Source organism: Ambystoma mexicanum, chromosome 12 (genome assembly GCF_040938575.1).
Source record: "Ambystoma mexicanum isolate Mex_15411 chromosome 12, UKY_AmexF1_1, whole genome shotgun sequence".
NCBI classification, from domain to species: Eukaryota; Metazoa; Chordata; class Amphibia; order Caudata; family Ambystomatidae; genus Ambystoma; species Ambystoma mexicanum.
Window position 1 is genome coordinate 520382043 of NC_090936.1, and position 21817 is coordinate 520403859.

General features: G+C 44.1%; 1 protein-coding gene across 1 annotated transcript in view; it reads left to right on the forward strand.

Moving 5' to 3' along the window:
* Positions 1-7290, forward strand: part of MKRN1 (makorin ring finger protein 1) — a 302715-nt gene extending 295425 nt beyond the window's left edge. Inside the window, exon 8 of the mRNA XM_069628815.1 lies at positions 6840-7290. Coding sequence (XP_069484916.1) covers positions 6840-7052 — 213 coding nt within the window. The 3' untranslated portion in view covers positions 7053-7290. The remainder of the gene's footprint in view (positions 1-6839) is intronic.
* Positions 7291-21817: the final 14527 nt, after the last annotated feature.

Below are 21817 nucleotides of genomic sequence, written 5' to 3' on the forward strand. Positions count from 1 at the left end.
ACGGAACAGGGCGCCAGAAAAGATGTTACGACTGCCGCGGTGCAGGCGCCGGGAGCTTACGAAGTTCTCTCACTTCCCTTCTGCCGTCGCTTCGACTTACCGCTGGTTCCCTGTGTCCGAAAGCAGCGTTGGGCAAACACAGGAGTACAGCCTCCAGCATGCGTTCTGCAGAGTAGTGGCGCAGCAGTCGTTCCTGGCAGTGTTGAGTTCAAGCCGCAATCGGGATCAAATCTAGTTTCGTTTTCGGTTCAAGGTTCCGCGATGTTAGTGGGAAGCCGGGGCCGATTTCACCCGTTTTTTTCCCATGCGTGGCAGAGACATTCACACACCACTGGTGCAAGTTTCTTCCCCGGGGGGGTCCAAAAGCGGGGGCTCATTCCGTTTTTCACGCAGAAGAGCTCATCCGCACGCCCCCTGGTGGCCACCTCCTTTACTTCTATTTTTAAACTGTGAAAGGCGGTTCCTAAAGGAACTCTGTTTTTTCTTTTTTTTTTTTGCCAGAGAGGTTAGGAACTAAGGTGGGGGAGGTAAATAAGGGAAGGGACACCGACCAGAGATGTAGATGTAGAGGTACACTACTGCTGTCTTGGACAGATATGGATGAACAACTTCTTTTATGGCTTGCAAGGTAGCTGGTGGGATTTCCTTCCCCACAGGAGGAGCCTGTGTGGTGGTAGTATTGGTTGAGGGGAGGATGAGGTAGAGACGGCCTACTACTTCCTGAGAAAGGAACAGCCTTTCTGAGATAATTCTGGTAGTTGGATTTAATGTGGCGGCGCATGGAGGTGGTGCCATGGGAATACTGGCCAAGTTCTCCGCAACTCAGCTCGTGCATTTCACCTTGGTAGCCTTAGTGGTAAAGAACTGCCACACTCATGATTCTGTCTGGGTGCTATAGGTAGCAATTCCCTCTACGTCATCTACCTGGTCCTCTTGATTGTTTTCTGCATGATTGCGCTTCTTTTGTGTAGGCCCTGCAGCTGGTGCTGGCGGCTCCTGGGGAGAAGGGATGGCAATAGCTGAAGCCATTTTTAAAAAGAAATAGCACTTCTGCTAATATTCTTCCAAGCATGTGCTCCGTTACAGATTGCAAATGGATAATCAGTGAAAATACATCTAGGAGATGTGCAAGAGTAAATCTTTAGCTTGAAACTTCCTGAATCAGCTAAAAATGCAATTTGTGACCCGTTCCCGAAGCACAGACCCGTTAGCAAAGTGCTGCACGCGGTCACGTGACAACGTACAAAAGTCTGCGATGACATCAGAAGTTGGTGAACATCGGCAAACGCAAAAACCAGTGGGGAAAAGTTTGTAGAAGTGTTAAAAATGTTGGTTGGGGGTGGGGAATGGCATAGTTTTAAGGTCAAACGTTCTACATCGGACAAAAATGCTGCTATCTTGGAGGCAAGTATGTTATTAAGCTGTAGCAAATTAGGGTGCACTTGTAAATGCCCATGAAATTCTATGAAAAAAATGTTAAAGGGACGTTATGGTTGCAAGTAAAACAGATTCGCCAGTTATGGTAAGTGAACAACCATAACTCGGCGCCACCACCGTGCACTGCTAGACGAAACCCAGGACATCAAAGATGACATCACAGATGTCATTGCTATCACTGATCACCTCGCATGACATTCATTTTGATAAACTCCCTACAAGGGATTGTGTTTATAATGTTGGTAACAAGAGGTCAGGGGTGATCGGGAACTTATCATGAACTACTTAATGTATTAAAGAGTGTACTCATCTAAACAAAAATTTCTATTGGAGTGTTAATACAGGAACCTAATCATACATGCACATAGGCAATGGCTGCAGCATGCCATATAGAAGTACAATAATTTGTATCTGGTCATTTTGGATAGTACAATAATGAATGGTATCTTGTCAGTGTTTTAAGTAATGTTAAATATGGAATTATTAGCTAACAATTCAAGACTTACTACACACTTGTTAGTACAAACAATACATATGAAGACCCACAATGCATATACATTAGAGGCACATACAGGGAAACTAAAGTAAGGAAGAAAGTAACGTCACCTTCAAAATGTCAGTAACATTAAAGTTCATTTTCATGCATACAAATGAATTGTGTGTTTGAGGCCCACTTATTGCCCCATGTATGTGCACCATGAGCCGAGACAAAAACCCTAAGAAAAGTACTTTAAGAATATACAACAAGGTTAAAGTCTAGATATATAGCACCTTTTCAATTTTCATGTTCTGTCAGTGACCACAAGCTCCTGCCCTAAATATGTCAGTGAACAAGAAATCACATATCTACGATACTTGTTTATCAATGCCATTTGTGATGTCGTCTTTGATGTCCTGGGTACTGGTCTTGAAAGTGCACGATGGTGGGGCAAGTTATGTTTGCTTAGCTTACCATAACTGCTGAATTTTTGGGGGGGCGGTGGGGTTTGGTTTTACTTGTAACCATAAAGTCTCTTTAACAAAGTTCTTTTCACTGATGTATGTGTATACATGTATATTTTCTTTATGCATGTAGCTAACTCACTTTTCAAATTCGCTGTATTACTTTAGTATTTCAAAGAAGCCACATCTTCCTTTTAGCAGTTTATGTAGCTATACAGCTGCAGTATAAGTTTAACAGCTTTATTTGTAGATGGCTGCAGATGGCCTATTTTTTTTTTAGTTATGATAAAGCACATTTAATCTGCAGACTACATACGTTGCACCGCTCTAAACCTTCAAAATCTCAATTTGAGAATGTTGGCCCTTAGTTGCAAGTTAAATCCATAAAGTTATTTCATCAGCAGAAGGGAACCTTCTCTTGTCAAAGGTTTAAATCCCATTGGCTCACCCACCTCCTTGTAAGAATGAAAGATGAAGTGTGTTGAGCGACGGCTCAATTGTATTGTTATGCCCACAAGTTATACCTATTTGCACCCTGTGCCTTTATGCCTAAACATTATTTGAATCAATGTTTTATTCCTTCTCATTTTGTAAGGAAGCGGTTTTGCTTCTGCTGGGCCATTTAATGATTAAGAATTTATTCTGTTAATTATCAACGCAGGTGTTGCTTTGCCTGGTTAATCTACTGGTAGGTGGCTGAGCAGGGATGGGCATCCGTTGGGGACCATATAAGGGCACCTCAGCATACAGTATTAGTAGTGTGGGGAATCGGCCTGCCAATGTAATGGAAAGAAATGGTAATGAAAGTAGGTTGTCTTCAATATTCAGCGGTCATGACCCAACCATTTATTGTACCAAATGTGATTTTAGTCATGAGTGGGTGCCTTAAGCTGTGTAGCCACTTGACCAGTTGATCTCAAAGAAATAAATGGGAAGGGTTGACTCGCTTCTGACAGTGCTCCCAATGTGGTCAGGCAAGCACTGTTGATCTTGACTGCTGGCTTTGAGAATTTGAAACTACACAATTTCAAAGGTTCACACTGGCAGGCCTTGCCTGAGTTCACTGCTGGTAATGATAATGAGGTTCTGCAGGCAAATCACTGAAGCTCCCCTGCCTCCCACAAAGGGTGCTGTACCAGATACATGATAAACTGCTACATCTGAGCTATGTTGCAGCTCTGCTGTCTGCCTCTGATACTATTTTGTTCTTCGTAAAACCTGAAGGTGTCTCACCCGCCAGTCCCTGGGAATCTCATCTAGGTGGCCAGGACACGGTCATTGCTTTTGGATCCAGTTCCTGTGGGTGGAACAGTGTGGGTGGATCACCTGGATGAGGGGTCCTCGGGGAGTGAAGTGAGACACCGAGGGTGAGAGGAGGTATCCCCTTCCCAATAACTTTTTCCCCAGCCTACCATGTAGGGATACCTAGGAACTCAAACCCACCCCCTTTTTTCAACAAACACTTTTTCGCTGACAGTTCACCGTGAGTCACAGCGGATTAACACCAGAGCCATATACCTAACACCAACACAAGGATGGCAGAGTCGGGCAATTACTGATAATTACACACACACCTGACTTCATTACACTTCCCCACACGGATAAAAGACGGAGCACAAAAGCACTCTGAGCGAGGCAAAACATACGTAGTAGCAGTTCTGAGGTGGCCCTTTTAATACAAGGAGAAAGATGGCGAGACCAATAAGGGTTGCAAAGCGGGAATTGCCCTTGGCCTTTTTCAGAGGAAGAAAAACGTTATTTTAACAAGCCTTCGAGGATAAGAAACGTAAAACTGGGAATTAAAGCTGAAGAACAGTGCATTGTGTCGAAGGTACCCGGGCTTTCCTGCATCGACGGCCAAGGCTGGGAGGAGATTGTTGCTGTAGTACTGTCCTTGGCTCCAACAACAAAGCCGCTCCAGTAACATCAGCACAGCCAGTGAGTTTGAGAGACTGATAGCAGACCAGTCTGTTAGGTTGCAAGCGGAAATATTGTGTGTAGAAATCTGCAAAGAAGGTTAGGTTGCAAGCGGCAATATTGTGTGTAGAAATCTGCAAAGAACAGAATTTAAGGTGTATGTGATTAGAGACCCAAATATAATTTAATATCCAAAGAGTGACTGAACTTTTGAAACTAAAGCGGATACCAAATACAGAGTGGTCCAGCGCCACATGGGTGCTCATTCGAAAGGTCTCTGATATCTGAGTGTAAAACTGAACTGGAAAATCGAAGTGGTCCTGCAACGGGTCAAGCCAAACCCTGTGCACATTTGAAAGTCTTCAATAGCTAATACAAATACAAACTGTAATTGTGAAAAGGGAATCTGAGCCAGACTAGGGGCGGATCCAGGGTGAACCGTGAGTCACCCGCAAAAAGATATTGCTGTGGCAAATGTGAACCCAACTGAGGGATGCCAACAAATTGAACTGAAAGTGGTGCAAGCCTGGTTGAGGGAAACTAGTTGCATAAAAGGGATATGAGCCCAGAAGAGGGGATCCAGGGTGAAGAGCGACTTGCGTATTTGTGAAAGAACCTTTTTGTTGGTTTTTGGTACATCTGGCCCTCTGAATCAAGAGACTTTGAAAGCCATGATGTTGGTAATGGAACTATGTCCTCGTGCCAAAGAAGCCCAAGAGTACTATGCTGGAGTGAACCACCTTGTTCTGTTGCCAACGGCCTGAACATCCTGACTTATCATTTTGTGAACACTTCTTTCTCATGAACATTATCCCACACTATTTGTAACTTGGCGGTAAGGATTGGCAATACTTTTTTTGTATAGACAGGAGTGTTGCTAGGTCTGGAAAAGATCTGGGGCTAGGCTAATGTTGGGACTCTGGGCTAGTTAGACTTTTGGTTATTGCTGCTGAGCTTCTATCCAGGGCTACAGCCAAAAGACCCGGGGCTATAGCCGCCTCAGCCCACCCGTAGCAACGCCTGTGTATAGACCCCTTTTTATTTTGACGAGACTCCACTAGGGCTGCATTATTATTTGGTTGCAACTTGCTCCCATCTTAGATTTAGATAGGCGTTTATCACACATCGATGAAGTCGAATAAACACCCTTGAACTGTGGTCACTTGTCTTACTTCGATACCATGCCTTCCTGACAATGCAGACTTCAGGTTAAATAGGAAAGTTATGAGTTATGTATTCTGTTCCAATCCAATTAGATGGGTGCATCCTTTCAAACCTTTGGCAGTCACCAAATCGCTACGGGTTGGTACATTGAAACTTTCATGTCTCCTTTCTGTGATTTCAATAAAGTGGAGTCCTCGCACAAATTCAGACACCATTCTGATATCTGGAGGGCTCTGATCTTTGTTCTGCTGCCCTCACTTCTGTGATGCAAGCAGAAGCAATCCCCAGAGCTTACACACCCTAGCCATTCACCATAACAAAGTTTAGTTGTATAACCTGGTGCTGTATTTTAACACACCAACTATAGCATCACATAAGATGCACATTGCGATTTGTCACTAGGGACCATACAACCAATTTGCACAGGCAACTTCATGGCCCTCATGGGTTGCATTCTGGTTAAAGCTATGGATTTATCCAGGGAACCAGTCGTGAAAGAAGCAAGTTGAGGGCCTTCGTCAGTGGTACAATTCAGGATCTTCGACCACTATAAAATGCTGTGGATGTAAAACCTTTCTAAAACACTCTAAAACGGAGGATCCAATGTGCTGCAATGGTACTTATCGTTCGTGTATTGTAAATTCAGCATTCTAGCGCGAGCCTATACTGTTCTTTGCGTAAGGTTTGAGATAATGCATGCATTTGCTCAGTTTCACAGGCTTCACTCCAAATTGCAACTAAATGTTTTAGGTGATTTCGCCACTGTTAAATGGTCAACGTATTCAATAACTTTACTTGTGGTAGATCTATTTTGTAGATGCAGCATGGATCAGCAAATGGCATAAGTCAATAGTTGGCAGTTGGTACATGAAAACAATCCATCTTTGACATTTTCATGCCTAGTGTTGCCAGTAATGTTGGGCATGAAGTGTTTTAGTGTGCCACAAGTGCTCAGAGGTTCTTAGTAAAGATTGAAAATCATGGGTGACATTACCACTTTGCAGAAATGTTACCTAAATACTCCACTCCTCCATAGGAGGGAGGGGAGGATTGTGGGGGCATGAAGGGATTCCATTTTGAAAGGGTGAGCATCTAGACTGTATCTCTAGCCCAGCCCATGCAGGAGTAAAAGATGAAGCATGAAGTTTAAAGTATTGTTGTGCTTGATTTTGAAAATTAACATTACTCAATACAGTGAAATTATAAGGTAGACTGTGCATGTCCTTTGTACCAGAGAGAAGTTTTTGAAAGATTTTGTGCGCCATGGGTATTTGTCCCAGACTTTTCTCAAAGTATTAACCCATTCTAAAAAGCAAAACTTTAAAGATTCAGAATTCTATTGATCAACCTGAAATTTAAGGCTGTCTCTTTCCTTGCAGGCCCAACAGAGGAGCCGCATTTGGGAGTTCATCGAAGAGCGTGAGAGCAGTGATCCGTTTGAGAGTGATGACGACGAGGTAGTGACCTTTGAACTAGGCGAGATGCTCCTAATGTTGTTGGCAGCAGGAGCAGATGATGATATGACAGACTCTGAAGATGAGTGGGACTTGTTTCATGAGGATCTAGATGATTACTCGGACTTGGAGCTATAGCGTGGAGCCCCTGGGGGTTTGGACTGTCAGTGCAGCCTGCGACAGTAGCGATTTCCTGTGGTGTTGTGGCAGTGCCAGTGTCTCTCCTAGGCAGGCCTATCAATTCCAGCTGCTCGAGTAATTTTTCCCAGGGTCCATCTTCCCCCATCCCTTAAATTCCCCCCCTTCCCAGTATGTGTTTCTCTGGTTCAGGAAAAATAACAAGAAATAAATCTTTGAAAAAACAAGTAAAATTTCACACATTGGTTGGCCTTTTTCTATGGTTTTGATCAGGCTGCAGCCTCCCCACTTTGGCTTTTAGCACATTCATTTTCAGGCGTCTGTTTTATTGCCATTTGGATGGGAAGAGTTTTCATTTGATCACCACCAAATTGAATTTCAATCGTTTCTCCTACTCCCAACCTTGCAGGATGGTCCCTGTAACTTCCTGCTTGGTCAGCTATGCAGCTGCTGACTGCAAGTATCCATTTTGAGCTGCATGTATTTGTTTAAAAATGTTTAACTTCTGCATAAAGCCTGCTTAATAGTGGATGTGGGCACCACTTACATGTCTTAAAGAGGTAATACTCGCACAACATATCAATCAGCATTTGGTGGCTACCATGGTCCTGGAATGCACTATACCAGCAGAAAATGCAATCATGATAATGACTGAGTCCAGTCATAAGTTCTGGTGATCACTGTTGTAGTAAAAATGACCGCATTAATTGGACACATGCTAGCATGTTACTAAAGGTCAAAGAAATTGAATGAAACATATATATAAATAATCTCTAAAATCTTGGTGTCAATCTTTACTAGCAGACTTCTTCATAACTGAAGACACACACAGAATCCATACTCTGGGCTATCTCTGCTTCTGATTGCACATTTATCATCCCCAAAAAGGATCTGTCTGTGTATCTCGCCACCACTTGGAGTCTTTGCCATGAGGTTTCTTGAGTACTGGTAATCAGAAGAATTCTTATTGGAATATGCAATTTGTCCAGAATAAGGACTCTTACACAGTCAGCGACCCTGATCTACACATCAACAGACCAATCCTTTTTGGTGGTGATAAAGGTGCAATGGGAAGCAGAGATAGCCCTGAGTATCAACTTGTCCGAAATGCATCTGTTTCGGTGTCTGCGTTTTTTTTCAGTTATGAAGTCTGCTTTTAAAGATTGACACCAAGAAGATTGAGGTTTTATTTAATTGTTTTGACTTTTATTAACACTCTAGCATGCGATTCATGCTGTAGTTTGTACTACAAGGGTGGTCACCAGAACTGATGAGTAAAGCCTGCTTAAGCCACTGTTTATCAAGATCTGCTTAAGCATCTAATATTGTGCAACACTCATTTCTCGGATCACAATGTTCCCTGGGGGAATATTTCAAAGTACAGGTCTCTACCTTGCAGAATTCATTGGAAGTTACTTAGGGGTGTTGGAGTGAATATCCACTGTAAGTGGCTGAATAGAAACCAATAGGATTGGCTTTTGATTGAAAATAACTGTCAGAAAACTATTCATTTGACCAAGCGCATCTGGAAATGATTTCTCTTTAAAGAAAAACATCTCCTGCCTTACCTGCCCACTCCCTCTGTATTATATACTGACATGTTTCTGTCCCACGTATGTTTACCTTTGGCCCAGAGTTCATTGCACTCCCATTTCTCAAAAGAATTCAAGTGTTACAGAATGCTTACTAGCATTAAAGATCTTTGAAATATTAGGCTGTGTGATAAATTGAGGGAATTTGTTCCCTCTCCCCAACAGGGTTGCCCTCCTTTAAGGCTAGGGAGGTGAGCCTGCTTCGCAAGACCCTCCTTAGGGATGTGGACAAGCAGACCCTCTCTGGGAGAATTTCCCCCTTGGGCGACAAGGCCCCCCTTTCCTTTGAGGAGCTCCCTAAGCCATTCCCCAGGGTAGCATACATGGGACGGCCTGACCTGAAGAACAATATAAAATCCAGACATGTAGCTGAAGGCAAAGCTAAAGTATGTTCTTTCTAAGAGTAAAAGGGGTTTCTCTCTTTAAAGACGAGTGTACTGAAAAAGGAGAGGCTGAGCCAATGCGGGGAAAAGGGACGCATACGCAAGCATGCCCCATGAATGCATAGTGTAAGGAACTCATGGTATCAACAGTAAAGACAGACACGAGATCACAGTTTATGGGTGTTTATTAAACAGTAAATGCAGGGTAGTAAAACACCTGACCTAAATCTAAGATGGGAACAAGCTTAGACCATCAAATGGAAAAATAAGGCAGTCCTTGTGGCGTCTTGTCAAAGTAAAAAGCCTATACTAAAAGAAAACTATTGCCAAATACTTACAACTAATTACAGAAAGCGTGTGGGATAGGGTTTTCAATAAAGAAAGAAGTGTTGACAAATAAGTCAGGATGTGAGTGCTAGGTGTCTCCTTTCCCCACGTTTTGAGCATGGGACAAGGTGGATCTCCTGAGCACAGCACACTCTTGATTTCCAAGCACAAGCCGACGGTTCCGTTCCAGCCATCAGGTTCTTTGATGGTTAAGTCTCTACAATAGTCTCTTGCCTTAGAGGGCCTGATATATTCAACAAAACAAAGTTCCTTTTCAAATGAACATTGGGGTGATGACTTTTGACCCCGCCCCCCCCCACCACCCAACCCCTGGATCTCCTTCTCTCAGGCTTGTACTCCTAGGGTGCCCTTGATCGGGCTCGGCCTTTCTTTCGGGTCTCTGCCGTGCTCGGCCAAGGGGGACAATTCACTTCCCCTGGTGTTACAATACTACATGCATTCACAAATCTTAATGGCCCTTTTTGTTGGCCTCCCTCTGCTGGTTTCACTCTTGCCAACTTTTGCTAAACAGTTCATTGTAGCCATCCTTCGGTCTGGTTCACTCTTGTTAGCATACTGTATTTTGGGACTTTAGAATTTGCCCCCTTTTATCGGCATCCCACCTTCGGATTCACTCTTACCAATCTTGTCATTCGTACCTTTCTCATTCATCTCTCGTCATGCAGGACTTGCTTCCCCTTAACTTCAAACGCCTCTGTCGGCCAAAGACTTTTGACTGTACAGATGATTTGACAAGACCCCTGTATGACCATGTTGACCCCCCTTTTTGCCTTTTCCCAAGGCCTTCTGGTTACGGTAGTTTCTACCATTGGATAATCGCCCAGAGTTTCCTGCGTGAGCACTTGCGTAGTGCAGGACTCCTGATGCTGGTTTTTTCCCCTTTTTTCATCAATAGCTTTTCAAGCCTTTCACGGTTAAAATTAGCAGTTTGCTACATTTCGTTTAACACAGTTCCGTTTCTTAATCGACTCTCCCCTTGACTCACCAGCTGTGATGAACCACTTGGCTTTCTTTCTCTTTGGAGTCCAGGTTGGTACCACAGACCAGCGTCTCTCCCCAGCTTGGTAATCCGCGCAGGAGTCTCTTGTACCATTGGCATCTGCTGAAACACACGCTGGCTATTCGTGGTCTTACGATTCCTTCTGCAGAGGTTTCATGGGCCTTGGTCTGAAAGGGCAAAATCTCTTGTCTCCTTCTCGATATATGTGCAGTCTCTCTTCCTCTTGAACTGCCGTGCTGAGTTGGCTCTTACGTCGTGCAATCTGCCTTGCTCATTTTGTGCTCCATCTTTTATCCCTGTGGGGAAAGGAAAGGGGAGTCTGGTGTGTGCGATTCTGGTACATTGCCCGACTCTGCCTTGTCCTTCGGTTAGGACATGTCAGGTGATCATCCCTGAAATTAGTCCCTTGTTTTCTGTAGTGCAGAGAAGTGTTTGTGCTGGAGAGGAGGAGAAGGTTAGAGTGGTAGTATTTTACGGGATATAGAGAGGAAGATGTGTTGTATGGGATTATAACCCTCATACTAGAGGGGTTTGTGGTGATCTTGGGAGGGTGTTTTTGTAGGGTTTGTTCAAGGAGTAAGGGTTTGTGGGAACTGCATTTGTTGGTCACATTTGACTGGGAAGTCAGAAAATGACAATCGGAGGGATGCGGTTGGTAGGTTTATGAAACAAACGGGGATAGCTGGAATCGTCAACTGAACAGAGGGGGTTGTGGCAACGATAAGTGTTTTGTCAAGGTAGATTGGGTGTTCGGGAATGAATTATCAGAGGGACATGAAGAATGATTGGGAATATCCAGGTAGAAGACAGGATAGCAGGGATTCTGGAAGTTGTGGTTTTTGATGGTTTCACCAGATGCAGAGAGGTTGTTGTATTCGCAAGGGAGTTTGGTCAGAATGAGGTAGATATAGAGCAGCCTATAAAAGACACAGGGACTTTGTCCTCCTCTGTTAATCCACCCCTCAGGTTGGGATCGGAGAGGGACAGTTCTTCATTGGCCCCCGAAGAAGGGACTCCCGGGGTCTACCTGGGAGAATACCCTCAGGTTTCTCACAGTAGCAACACAGATGCAAATTCGAGAGGAGCCGCAGAGCCTGCGATTTTTCAGCAGTGTTCCCACAGCCAGCACACAGTGCTGGTAAACCAGTGTTTGCCCACAGCAAGAGACTGTGTAGAAGGGGATGCATATCTCGGTGGTGGCGTGACAATGATTTCATGGTGGACAATGCACCTGTTTAACGATGCCGAAACAGTCAGGCTGAGAATTTGGCGAACCATCAGCTTCCCGCAGTGATAAAGGGATGCCAAGTGAGAAGTCTGAGAGTGGCGAGCCAGTGGAAACTAACAAACTGAGGGGCAGAACGAACAAGAACCCGAGCGAGTGCAGGTCCTGGAGAAGTTCCCCCTGTAAGAGCACAGTTAACGGAGAACGAGAGTACCCGGAGGCCACTATTCTCCGATATTCAACAGGAGAAACTCGTCCCAGTGAAATTGGTGACCGGCTAGGCACAGACCTCTCCACCTCTGTATAGACCTATATAGGCCTCTCAAATCTAGTAGGGTTTTTGTATCCAGATTGCATTGTATGATGATCGGATTGCATTGATAGGCCTCTCTCCCACTATACAGGTCTCTCAAATCTAGTAGGGTTTTGGTGTCCAGATTGCATTGTAAGATATTCGGATTGCATTGATGGGCCTCCCCCTCCCTCCCCCCAACTATACAGGTCTCTCAAATTAATTCCGATTAGGGGCTCACGCCTCATAAGGCGTAAGTCCTAGCTGCGCCCCTCAGTCACTCCTCAACTAGTGCATGTCCTTCCTAAACCTACAAGGCTAACTCATGCAGTAAACCGCGTTCAGTGAGACTGAGACCAAAGAGAGCCACCAACACCCAACTATATAACCCTTAACCACCTCCCATACCCCCACCAAGACAGCGACTGAATGAATGGGCAACATCAGCCGGAAAAACCACCTACTGACAAAGACTAAAACCGGTAGCGGACAGTATCCACATCCAGTACTACACCACAAGACAATCAGACCAAAGCAGAACCAACTGGACATCAGAAAAAAATCGAAGACTAAACAACTCTAAATCTTATAATGCCGTGCAAACAACCCATCCCGAGGGAAAGAAAAAGAGAAGAAAGAACAAACACTCGAACTGCAACAAAGAATCCAAACTACAGAACACACTCCCACAGACAGGAACAAAAATCAAACCAACACTGAGAGAAGAGACCAATCCCTCTACTTAACTCCATAACCCGCTGACAACTGCTCACCAGACCAAACCAACCCAACACTAGAAGCAGTAACATCAAACAACCTAACAAAATCACGCAGAAGAAGGATAAACAAACGCACGACCGAAGCAATAACACTTTACATTACCAAAGCTAGAAGAACTTCCAATCGACAACCACAACTCCTCGAAGACTAACCCGATGAAAACAAAACCCAGAACAGTTTAAGGACGCTGACACCCTGAAACCTACACCTCAACAAGATCAATAGACGACCCTAACAAGAAAAGCCAAACCAAACTACACCTCCAAACTCTACTGCAATCTAATAAATGCAAGAACCATGCCAAAACACTCTACAGAGATCTTCGACCTACTTGATGACAACTGCATTGATATCCTATTCATCACAGAAACATGGCTGGACGACAACTACACAATCACACTCCAAAGCTGCCTTCCAGCAAACTTCAAATGCCTTCAAATAAACAGGAAAAACAAAAAGGGAGGAGGCATCGCAATAGCATTCAAAGAACACCTAAAAATAAAACCAGACGAACCACTCAACATCCTCAACTGCAAAACCATGGTTATACACCAACAGCGAGCCCAAAAACTAACATCACATTCATCTTGGTGTACAGACCACCAATTTATGATGCCTCCTTCGTCGACAACTTCATAGAAGCCATCACCACCATAGCCATCAACCGCGAACACCTAATCATCCTGGGGGACTTCAACATCTGGTTCGAAGACAGTCATGCCAACTCCCAAAACTCACTGATTGAACAACTCACCACCATGAAACTACGACAACTAGTAAAAGGGGCAACACACTTGGCAGGACACACCCTGGACGCAATATTTGCCAAGGAAAAACCTCATCACCAGGGCACCGCCGATACAAATACTGAGGAGCGACCATCTCATCATCCCATTCGTGATCACTCTGCCGACTCAAGGCTGCATCCAACCCCCTAAACTCGCAACCACCACAAAAATAAACTGTAAAGACATCAAAGAAAGCAACCTATTCGAACAACTGGAGTTAACCAAACCCTCAACTACAGAACTAGAGCTAGCTGACCTAGACGGGAAAGCAGAGCCATTACACAAATGGATTGCAGATACAATTGACAAGATCACCCCAGAAAAACCATTCACCCCATCAAAAAAGAGCAATGGCAAAATGTTTCACCCCACTATTAAGCACCATGAAAAAGGAAAACAAAAAGATGGAACTGAAACCGCACTACTATCCATCTGGGACGACCTAAAAACAAACACAGGTTCAAGCACAACTTCAGCCCTTAGTCTGCTCGACCTCTTCGCAGCCTTCGACACAGTTAGCCATGACACCCTAACCAAAAGACTAGAAGACATAGGCATAACCGACACAGCACTACGCTGGACTAAATCATTCCTAGCAGACAGAACAGAAACCGTATGGATTAAACCCTTCAAATCCACCCCACAAGTTAACGACTGTGGAGTGCCACAAGGATCTTCACTATCACCAGTGTACTTCAACATCTACCAGACCCCAGTTATCAGAATCTTCGAGAAATACGTTACTTGCTACAACTACGCAGATGATACTCGAATCATCTACAAAATCAAAGACACCCAAGCCGATCATTCAAACGTAACCAACTGTCTAAAAGAAGTCTTCAACTGGATGAATGCCAACAACCTGAAAATCAACCCAGGAAAAACAGAAATCCTGATCATATCCAAAGACCAAGAGTACGAAACCGCCATCCCGTGGCCAACGGAAATGGGAACTGCACCATCACCATCTAAGGTAGTTACAAATCTGGGAGTCCTGATGGACAACACCCTAACCTTAGAACAACAAATAAATGCAACAGTCAAGAAATGTTTCTTCCTCCTCCACACAGCAAGAAGAATCCAACCTTTCGTCTCCTTCACGCACAAAACACTCAATATCGTCGCCCTCATCATGTCAACAATCAATTATGCAAACGGCCTCTACCTTGGAATACCAGAATACCTCAAGAAGAAACTACAACGGATCCAAAATAAAGCAGCCAGACTACTCCTCAAACTATACAGAAGAGACCACATCACCCCTGCCCTAAAACACTACACTGGCTCCCAGTAAAACATTGCATCACCTTCAAAACAATGTGCATAACGCACAGGGCAATCTGTAATTTTCTTTTGTAGGAATTCTGCTCCTTGTCCACAGTCTACAAGCCAATGAGACCCCTCGGGTCAAGCAATGAAATCTGCCTGGAACTAAAACCATACATAAGAAAAAACTCAAGAGGCACCGCCTTCTACCACTTAGCCGCAAAAACCTGGAACAACATCCCAAAAGAAATAAACACCAAAGATTACCTAAAATTCAGAAAATTACAATTACTAAGAACGTGGCTCTTCACCACAGACTCAAACTGAAAACCGAAAAAACAGAAAGGAAATAATTGACTAAACCGGAAAAGACACTGACAAGCTCCCAGAACCGACTGAGATGCACCCACGGCACCTGGACGAGTGACGTCCGGCAGAGTGGAGCACAGGTGACACCCATGGAGACGCAGTCAACAACCCCAGCCAATTCCTTCCAACATCTTCACCCGCCCCTTAGCTGGTGCTAGGTACCACTCTGTTGTGGAATTGTCCAGATACTACCAATCGCCACACTGCGTTGTGGACACTGGCAGTTGCACTGGCCATGTAGGTGGGGGGGAGGAATATGTGGGGCTGTTAGGGAGGCTAGTGGAGGTGGCAGCGACGTGTGAAAGGGACCTCGAATGCAGGACGGGCCCAGACCCAACCGGAGGCACAGGGTACCCTCTGGAGAGAGTACGCAAGCCCAACTCGTCCATTCAGGACAGAGATGCCAACTAACCAATTACAGTGTCTGGTCAAATGTTCGAATGCAAAGGGTCGAATGACCTTTTGATCGAAAGTAAAATGACCAAAAAAAGGATCGACATTTTTATTTATTTAGTGTGGAGAAAAAGGCATTCAAGCCTTTTGTTTTCGAACTTTTAACCTAGAACCACCAATTCCACTAACTATTTCCTCCTCCTGCATACACTTCTCAAACTCCAAACCTACAGCACAACAAACCGCACAAATTTCACTACAGTGCGCAACAACAAAACAAAAGAAAACAGACTCGCACAACAGTACATGACGACTACTGGCCACAAACGCCACAGGCCCAGCCAACAGACCCATCGGGCTGGGGCCGCCAACAGCACATCACTGCACTCTTGCATTTTTCCAGCCTCCTCCCACTTACCCGCCCGCCCTCCCCTTTTTTTCAGAGCTGCCAGGGGGCCACTCCGGTAGTGATAGTGCGTGGTACAAATGTCCTTTAACATTAACAGTATTGAATGTCAAGTTGATTAGTGTTTGGACAGCAGATTTATTCGTTTTGACATTTCCTCATGACTGACGAGTGCCTTAGTAATTTACATAGGCAGGGAACAGCCACGTAGAAATGGGGAAAGATGGGCCTTTTTCTTATTTGATAAAACACTCCTCATACATGCCATCATCATGTCCTCCTCCTTACTGTTTGCTAGAAGTGGGGTCTATACCAACTGATAGAAGTTGGGGGCCTTTAATACACACTAGGTTAAGCCCCAAGGCCAATGCCCCTATGTAGCCACAGCAGAATACATAGGGTTTGACCTACAAACTACAGAAGAAATTTGATACACTGTCAGAGAAAAGATTGATCCCTGCTAGCCTCACCTTAGTCCTTCCCCCAAGGTACCTATATTAGACTAGCCTCAAAATCAGGCTTGGCTTGGAGATATGGGTTGAAGGTGATAGCGGGAGTCATGGATCCTGACTTCTGAGGGGATGTTAAAGTACTTCTATATAAACACAAATTTATTTGGTAAAAGAGGGGGAGAAGATAGGCCAAGGGATTCTTAAAAAAAAAAAAAACTGTTCCCTGTACCCCCAAAATGCAGGGGTACAAAAACAATCTAAAAGGGGATCAAAAGGGTTTGGAGAGGCAGATCTCCCCATAGTGGAGAACCACCAAGAAGAGACCGAGGAGGTTTGCCTCATCTGGATTTTGCCAAGAGGAGCGACCCAATCCTCACTGAGGCCTTTAGTAGAGTGACTACTGAAGAAACTGGACGCAGCCAGGCAATGCTCCTTTTAAATAAAAATGCTTTTAAAAAAAATAAAATGAAGCCGCCTGATAACCAGAAGCCTTTCCCTTGCATAACACCAGGCAGCAAATATTAAAGTATCAATTACCCTTCTTATTGAGAGTATGATTTCCAAAGGAGATCCTTACATATCAGGCTACCACCTTCATATCTCGTTTGATGCATGAGGTAAAGGAATTTCTCAACATTAAAACCCTGAGGAAGTCGAATATTATGGAGAGTTTAATAACGGATACAAATCAAACCTTGGAAATGTACTGTATTGCACAAACGGCACTTTGGAACTAACCCCACATCGCATTATGTTTGCACTCTTTTTTTTTTTTTTTATTTATTTTATTCTGGATGTTGTCATTTTGTATTAGTTATAGGAATTTTTACGATTTTATAATTGTCAGTTGAGTACATTGGAATTTTAATTGAGCAAAACGTTGGAGATTCATTTGCAGCAATTGATTTCTTTTCTGCAGTATTTTCCATAAGTTGCACAATAATTGTGCAGGAGGGAGGGGTAGCCTTTCACTTGTGTTATGATCCCCACTGTAGTGTAGGCCCCTGAAGAAAAAGAAAATATAGGGGATATTGCCATACGTCTTTGGAAAACTGTTATCCAAACTCTGACAATGCTTGCTCCGGACAGATTTTCTCAAAGATGCACTTATGATTGTACAGTCTAATGATACCTGTTTTGGGCTGACTGATGGTCCTGGGGCCACCACCTGGTATGCTATGTAAGGCTTGTAGGAGAAAAAAAGTGTAGTCCCCAAGGTTCACCAGGCCATAAGCAGCTTAGGAATGTGTATGCCAAAACCTAAGGGAAACCACGCCAGACCAGATGAAGACCCCAAAGGGAAGGTGAACCCAGGAAAAAAAGAGGCTGAAACCAAAATCTGTCAATTCGGCAAGAGCCAAGAATCTTCCATTAGCCCAACAAGGGGCGTAGCCTTCTTTTGAGAGGGATATTCGGAACACCCCTTTCCCACTATCAAACTTCTTTAAATCCATGTTCCTTTGGAACAGAAACAATCTGTTTTTCTGTAGCAGCCCCACCCTAATCCCTTCCCTTATAATCGATCACCTGCCTGCCAACCATGTTAATGTCCCGGCCTGCCCAAAACCCTGCTGATTGTCCAAGTTCCCAGAAGCTGCAGTGCCGCTTTACTTTACCAAGGTCTCCTGCATAACAAACTTGTTTTTCGTATCAATTGCCAAGTTAGGATGCTTGTCAACCCAGATAACACGGGGGTGATCGGAGGAGAGCATGAGTACAGCTGTAGATTAGAGGACTGACCAAAGGATGAAAGATGGAGTAAAAGGGAGTGGAGTGAGGAGCAGTGCAGATGTAAAGAGGTGGAACAGATGATAATAGTGGGGAGTGAAGAGCAGTGGCGAGCATAGAACAGAGACCTGCAATAGGAGAACTACGATCTTAAATCTGAGCACGTGAGGAGCCACGAGGTGGCACAAGTGTAGGAAGCCATAACCCCCAACAAAAGTAAAGCTAGGAGAGTGAAAACAGCCGGATTGTTATGATGAAGAGGAGAAAGAGACAGGCATGTGATTGGAGGAGGTGGTTGCGGATGGAACAGTCCTGCACATGGAGCACTTGTGCAGGCAATGGCTGAGGCAGTCGGCAACCAATATTCCTGTGTGCAAACACAGCTCCCTGGACTTGCTGAGATCTGGAAAAAAACGTAACTCGGTGTGGCAATATCTGAGACGAGCTGTACCCCTTGTGACCAGCAGGTGGGAAAGAGCCCCTTTAGAGAACTCTGTATCCTTTCTAGATGCTACAGTCAGGGTCCAGAAAGAACCAACCATGCCAAGAAATGCACGGGGACATTTTAAAACCCCTTTGAGTGACTTTTGTTTGACCATCAGGAGAGAAGTGTGGAACAGTGTTACTACAGGCCTCAAGCATGCCAATATTTCTCCCTTAGTTTCTTTTGAAAACACGCATTTTTCCAAGTCTATTCCAAGCCCTAGGCTGATCCGTGTTGTAAAAGGTGCTTGTTCTAACCCTATTTAGTTGTCTCGAGAGTTGTCTGTTTAACCCCAGCCCATGCTAATTTATCTGCAGTTTTAATTAGTTACTGCAGCTCTAGTTTCTGGATGTTTTACTGCTTCACAAATCGCGCTGCACAATTCTGTGTGCAAGGAATTGAAGAAATATACCTACAGATTTACTTACCACAGAAGTGGAAGACTTTAACGTGTTGCCTTAGGGGGTAGGGAAGCAACTTTCCAACTGATTTCTGTTCGGAAAGAAATGCAACGTGATAGCTAGGTGTTAAATCATGCCAACTCCAGGGCGTTTAATCTGCACTTCGATGTACAGGAAAAGGTTCGTACAAAAGGTCCAATGTCTTGGTGACAAATGTGTTTTGCACTGTTGTTCGCTCATTTCAGTCAGACATTTTCCCCCAAAGATGGGCAAAGCTACACAAGTAAACTGGTTTAATCTTTGCACTGCCTAAGCCATTCCTTAACCTTCAAAAAAGCAACTATTTGCAAAGAAGGCTTTTTTTCTGTCTCTCCAATAGAATCTCTGAAGCATCTTTACTTTCTGCTGGACATTTTAAATGTATCAAACTTGCAGGGCTTCAGGAGAAAGCTTAAGGGGGTACCTCCTCAATTACTTTGACAATCTAACACCTTGTTTTCAAGGGTAGGAATAGCTCTGTGCAACTGAATTGCTTCCGAGCCAAAGATGTACGATTGCTCAAAATAGGGCATTTGCATGCTTTTTCTTTGAATGCTTGTGTGGTCATGATGTTGGGAGGATCCTGGAATAAAAGCCTCATGGTCCTCACTGGATCCTTTTTATAGACAGATTATCTCCATCTTTGTAAAGCTGAAATAAACGACAGAGCATCGGCGAGGTCTGTTTCCCAGTCAATGCAAGGAATCTTTAGTTGCACACCTTCAGAAAAGGGCAAATTTAAATACTCTGGACCATGCTAATTCTGAGCATTTTTCTAACCACCTCTGCATAAGCAGAATCCTGGAGGGTGAGGTTACTGCACCACTATCCTGCATCTGGAGAATTAAAACGTATGTGTTAAGAGCTCGGCCTGTTTTTCATCCTTGGTTGCTCACAGAAACAGTGACTTTGCAGATATGGGAAACACTGCCCGACCAGGGATTTAGGGATAGGCTGGCTGACATTTTATTGCAGATGTCAGTTGGACACCATGGGGCCATTGCATCTTAATGCACAGCCTGGAAAATGAGATTAAGGTGTACTGCTTTAACCTGGATTAGATCTTGGATGAAATTAAATCTACGTTGAAGGAGAATTGAGCTGCCCAAGTCTGGTGTTCCGCTGGGTTAATTGCGGTCTCCTCCCCTATTTAACTTAAACATGTGCCCCTTAGTTCAGGTGGTGGAGAGTTTGGGACTTTGGCGTCGGTTGTATGGTTATGTCCCTCTGATCCTGGTTAACATTCATGGTGACTCAAAAGATGCTTTAAGAGTGCAGGGCTGTCTGGAAATGGTTCATTGCTGGGTGCATGACAACTGTTCACACCTAAATGGTGATAATATGGAAATCATAATTTTAAGCTGTTTCTCTGGTTTCCTCCTTTACCCTTCAGTGGCCAATACATCTGAGCCCTGCTCTATCCCACCTGGAGGCAATCCCGAACCAGAGTGTTCTTTTGACCTCTTGTTATTTTCCCATCTACTTAGGTTATGTGCAACCTCCTTGAGGAAAGCCGATGCAAGACACCAATGTGTGCCACCGCTTGGCCCCACTGTATTTCCCTCTATTTAGGAATCTCAACATTCTTGCCGAACTTCAAGAATTCCAAAATATAGCAATATGGGTAATCGCACAGGTACGGAAATATGGCCCCGTTTCTCAAGACTGTTCCACTTTGAGATGGATACCAAGAGTAGATCAAATTCATGTACAGGCAATGCTTAAGACCTGGACAATCCTTAAATGAATCTACCATATGCTAGCTGTCAAACTTGCTGGCATGTTATGCCCCAATTGGGATGCTTGGATCTAGCTACCTGAACATGAGATCAATCGGCAAAACCCACAGTTCCTGCCTGGGTGGAAAATCCTTAAGGGTATCAATCAGGCTGCTGTTTCTGGACTGCACTGTCGGGGGATTGCATTGCTCTTCAATACATTTTGAGCACAGATTAAAGCAGTGTGTATGCATTGAGTGCCATAAACTATATCCAGTTTCATGTTTGTAACTAGTAAGAGTGCATGGACATTAAGACTATTGTAATGTATTGGTAAGTGTTTTTGAACAGCTACATGAAGCTGGCTTTGCTGGTGAACTATTTGTGCTTAATAATTCTACTACTCCTGTGAGGCCTGTATTAAAAAGATTGCCATTCAAAGGGGACATGTGGTTTGTGGTAACCCCCTGTTAAGGCATTTTTGTACAACCCTCTCAGTTATCTATGAGTGACCTTAAAGGGGGTGGGGAAGGCTAACACCTGGCAAAAAAGAGGAGCATAATCCCGCTTAATGGTAAATAAAGGGGACAGAGTAGCATGTGTTAACACTCATGTAGTGTTCTAGGCTGACCCAAAGGTATAATTATTCCACATGCTTAGCGTTAGAAAATGCATCACACTGATAATGTGTACGTTTTCTTTTCTAGAAATAGAACTGCGTCTAGTCACATTATATAGTATTCAAAATATAATACATGATGAAAACAGTACATGTCTAACAGGGCTCTTATTACCTTGCTTCCTATATGGTGGACCCCTAACACAGAGAGTGAGCAAGAACAATGCAGCCTCACAATCTAGCAAAGCAGGTACAATCACATATTGCCCTGCACAGTTGAGTTCACTGTCCTAAAAACACAACCCATCCCTGTTGTATGTGGTAGGCCCTAGACTGGGGTTCAGGACCTAAAACACAGGAGACAAAAGGGAACCAGACCCCTTAGCAGGACAACTAGCCTAAAATATTTAATGGCCACATATACACTGCATGTTAATTCAGACTCTAGCGTGTAGCATTACAAATAACATAGTTCACACATG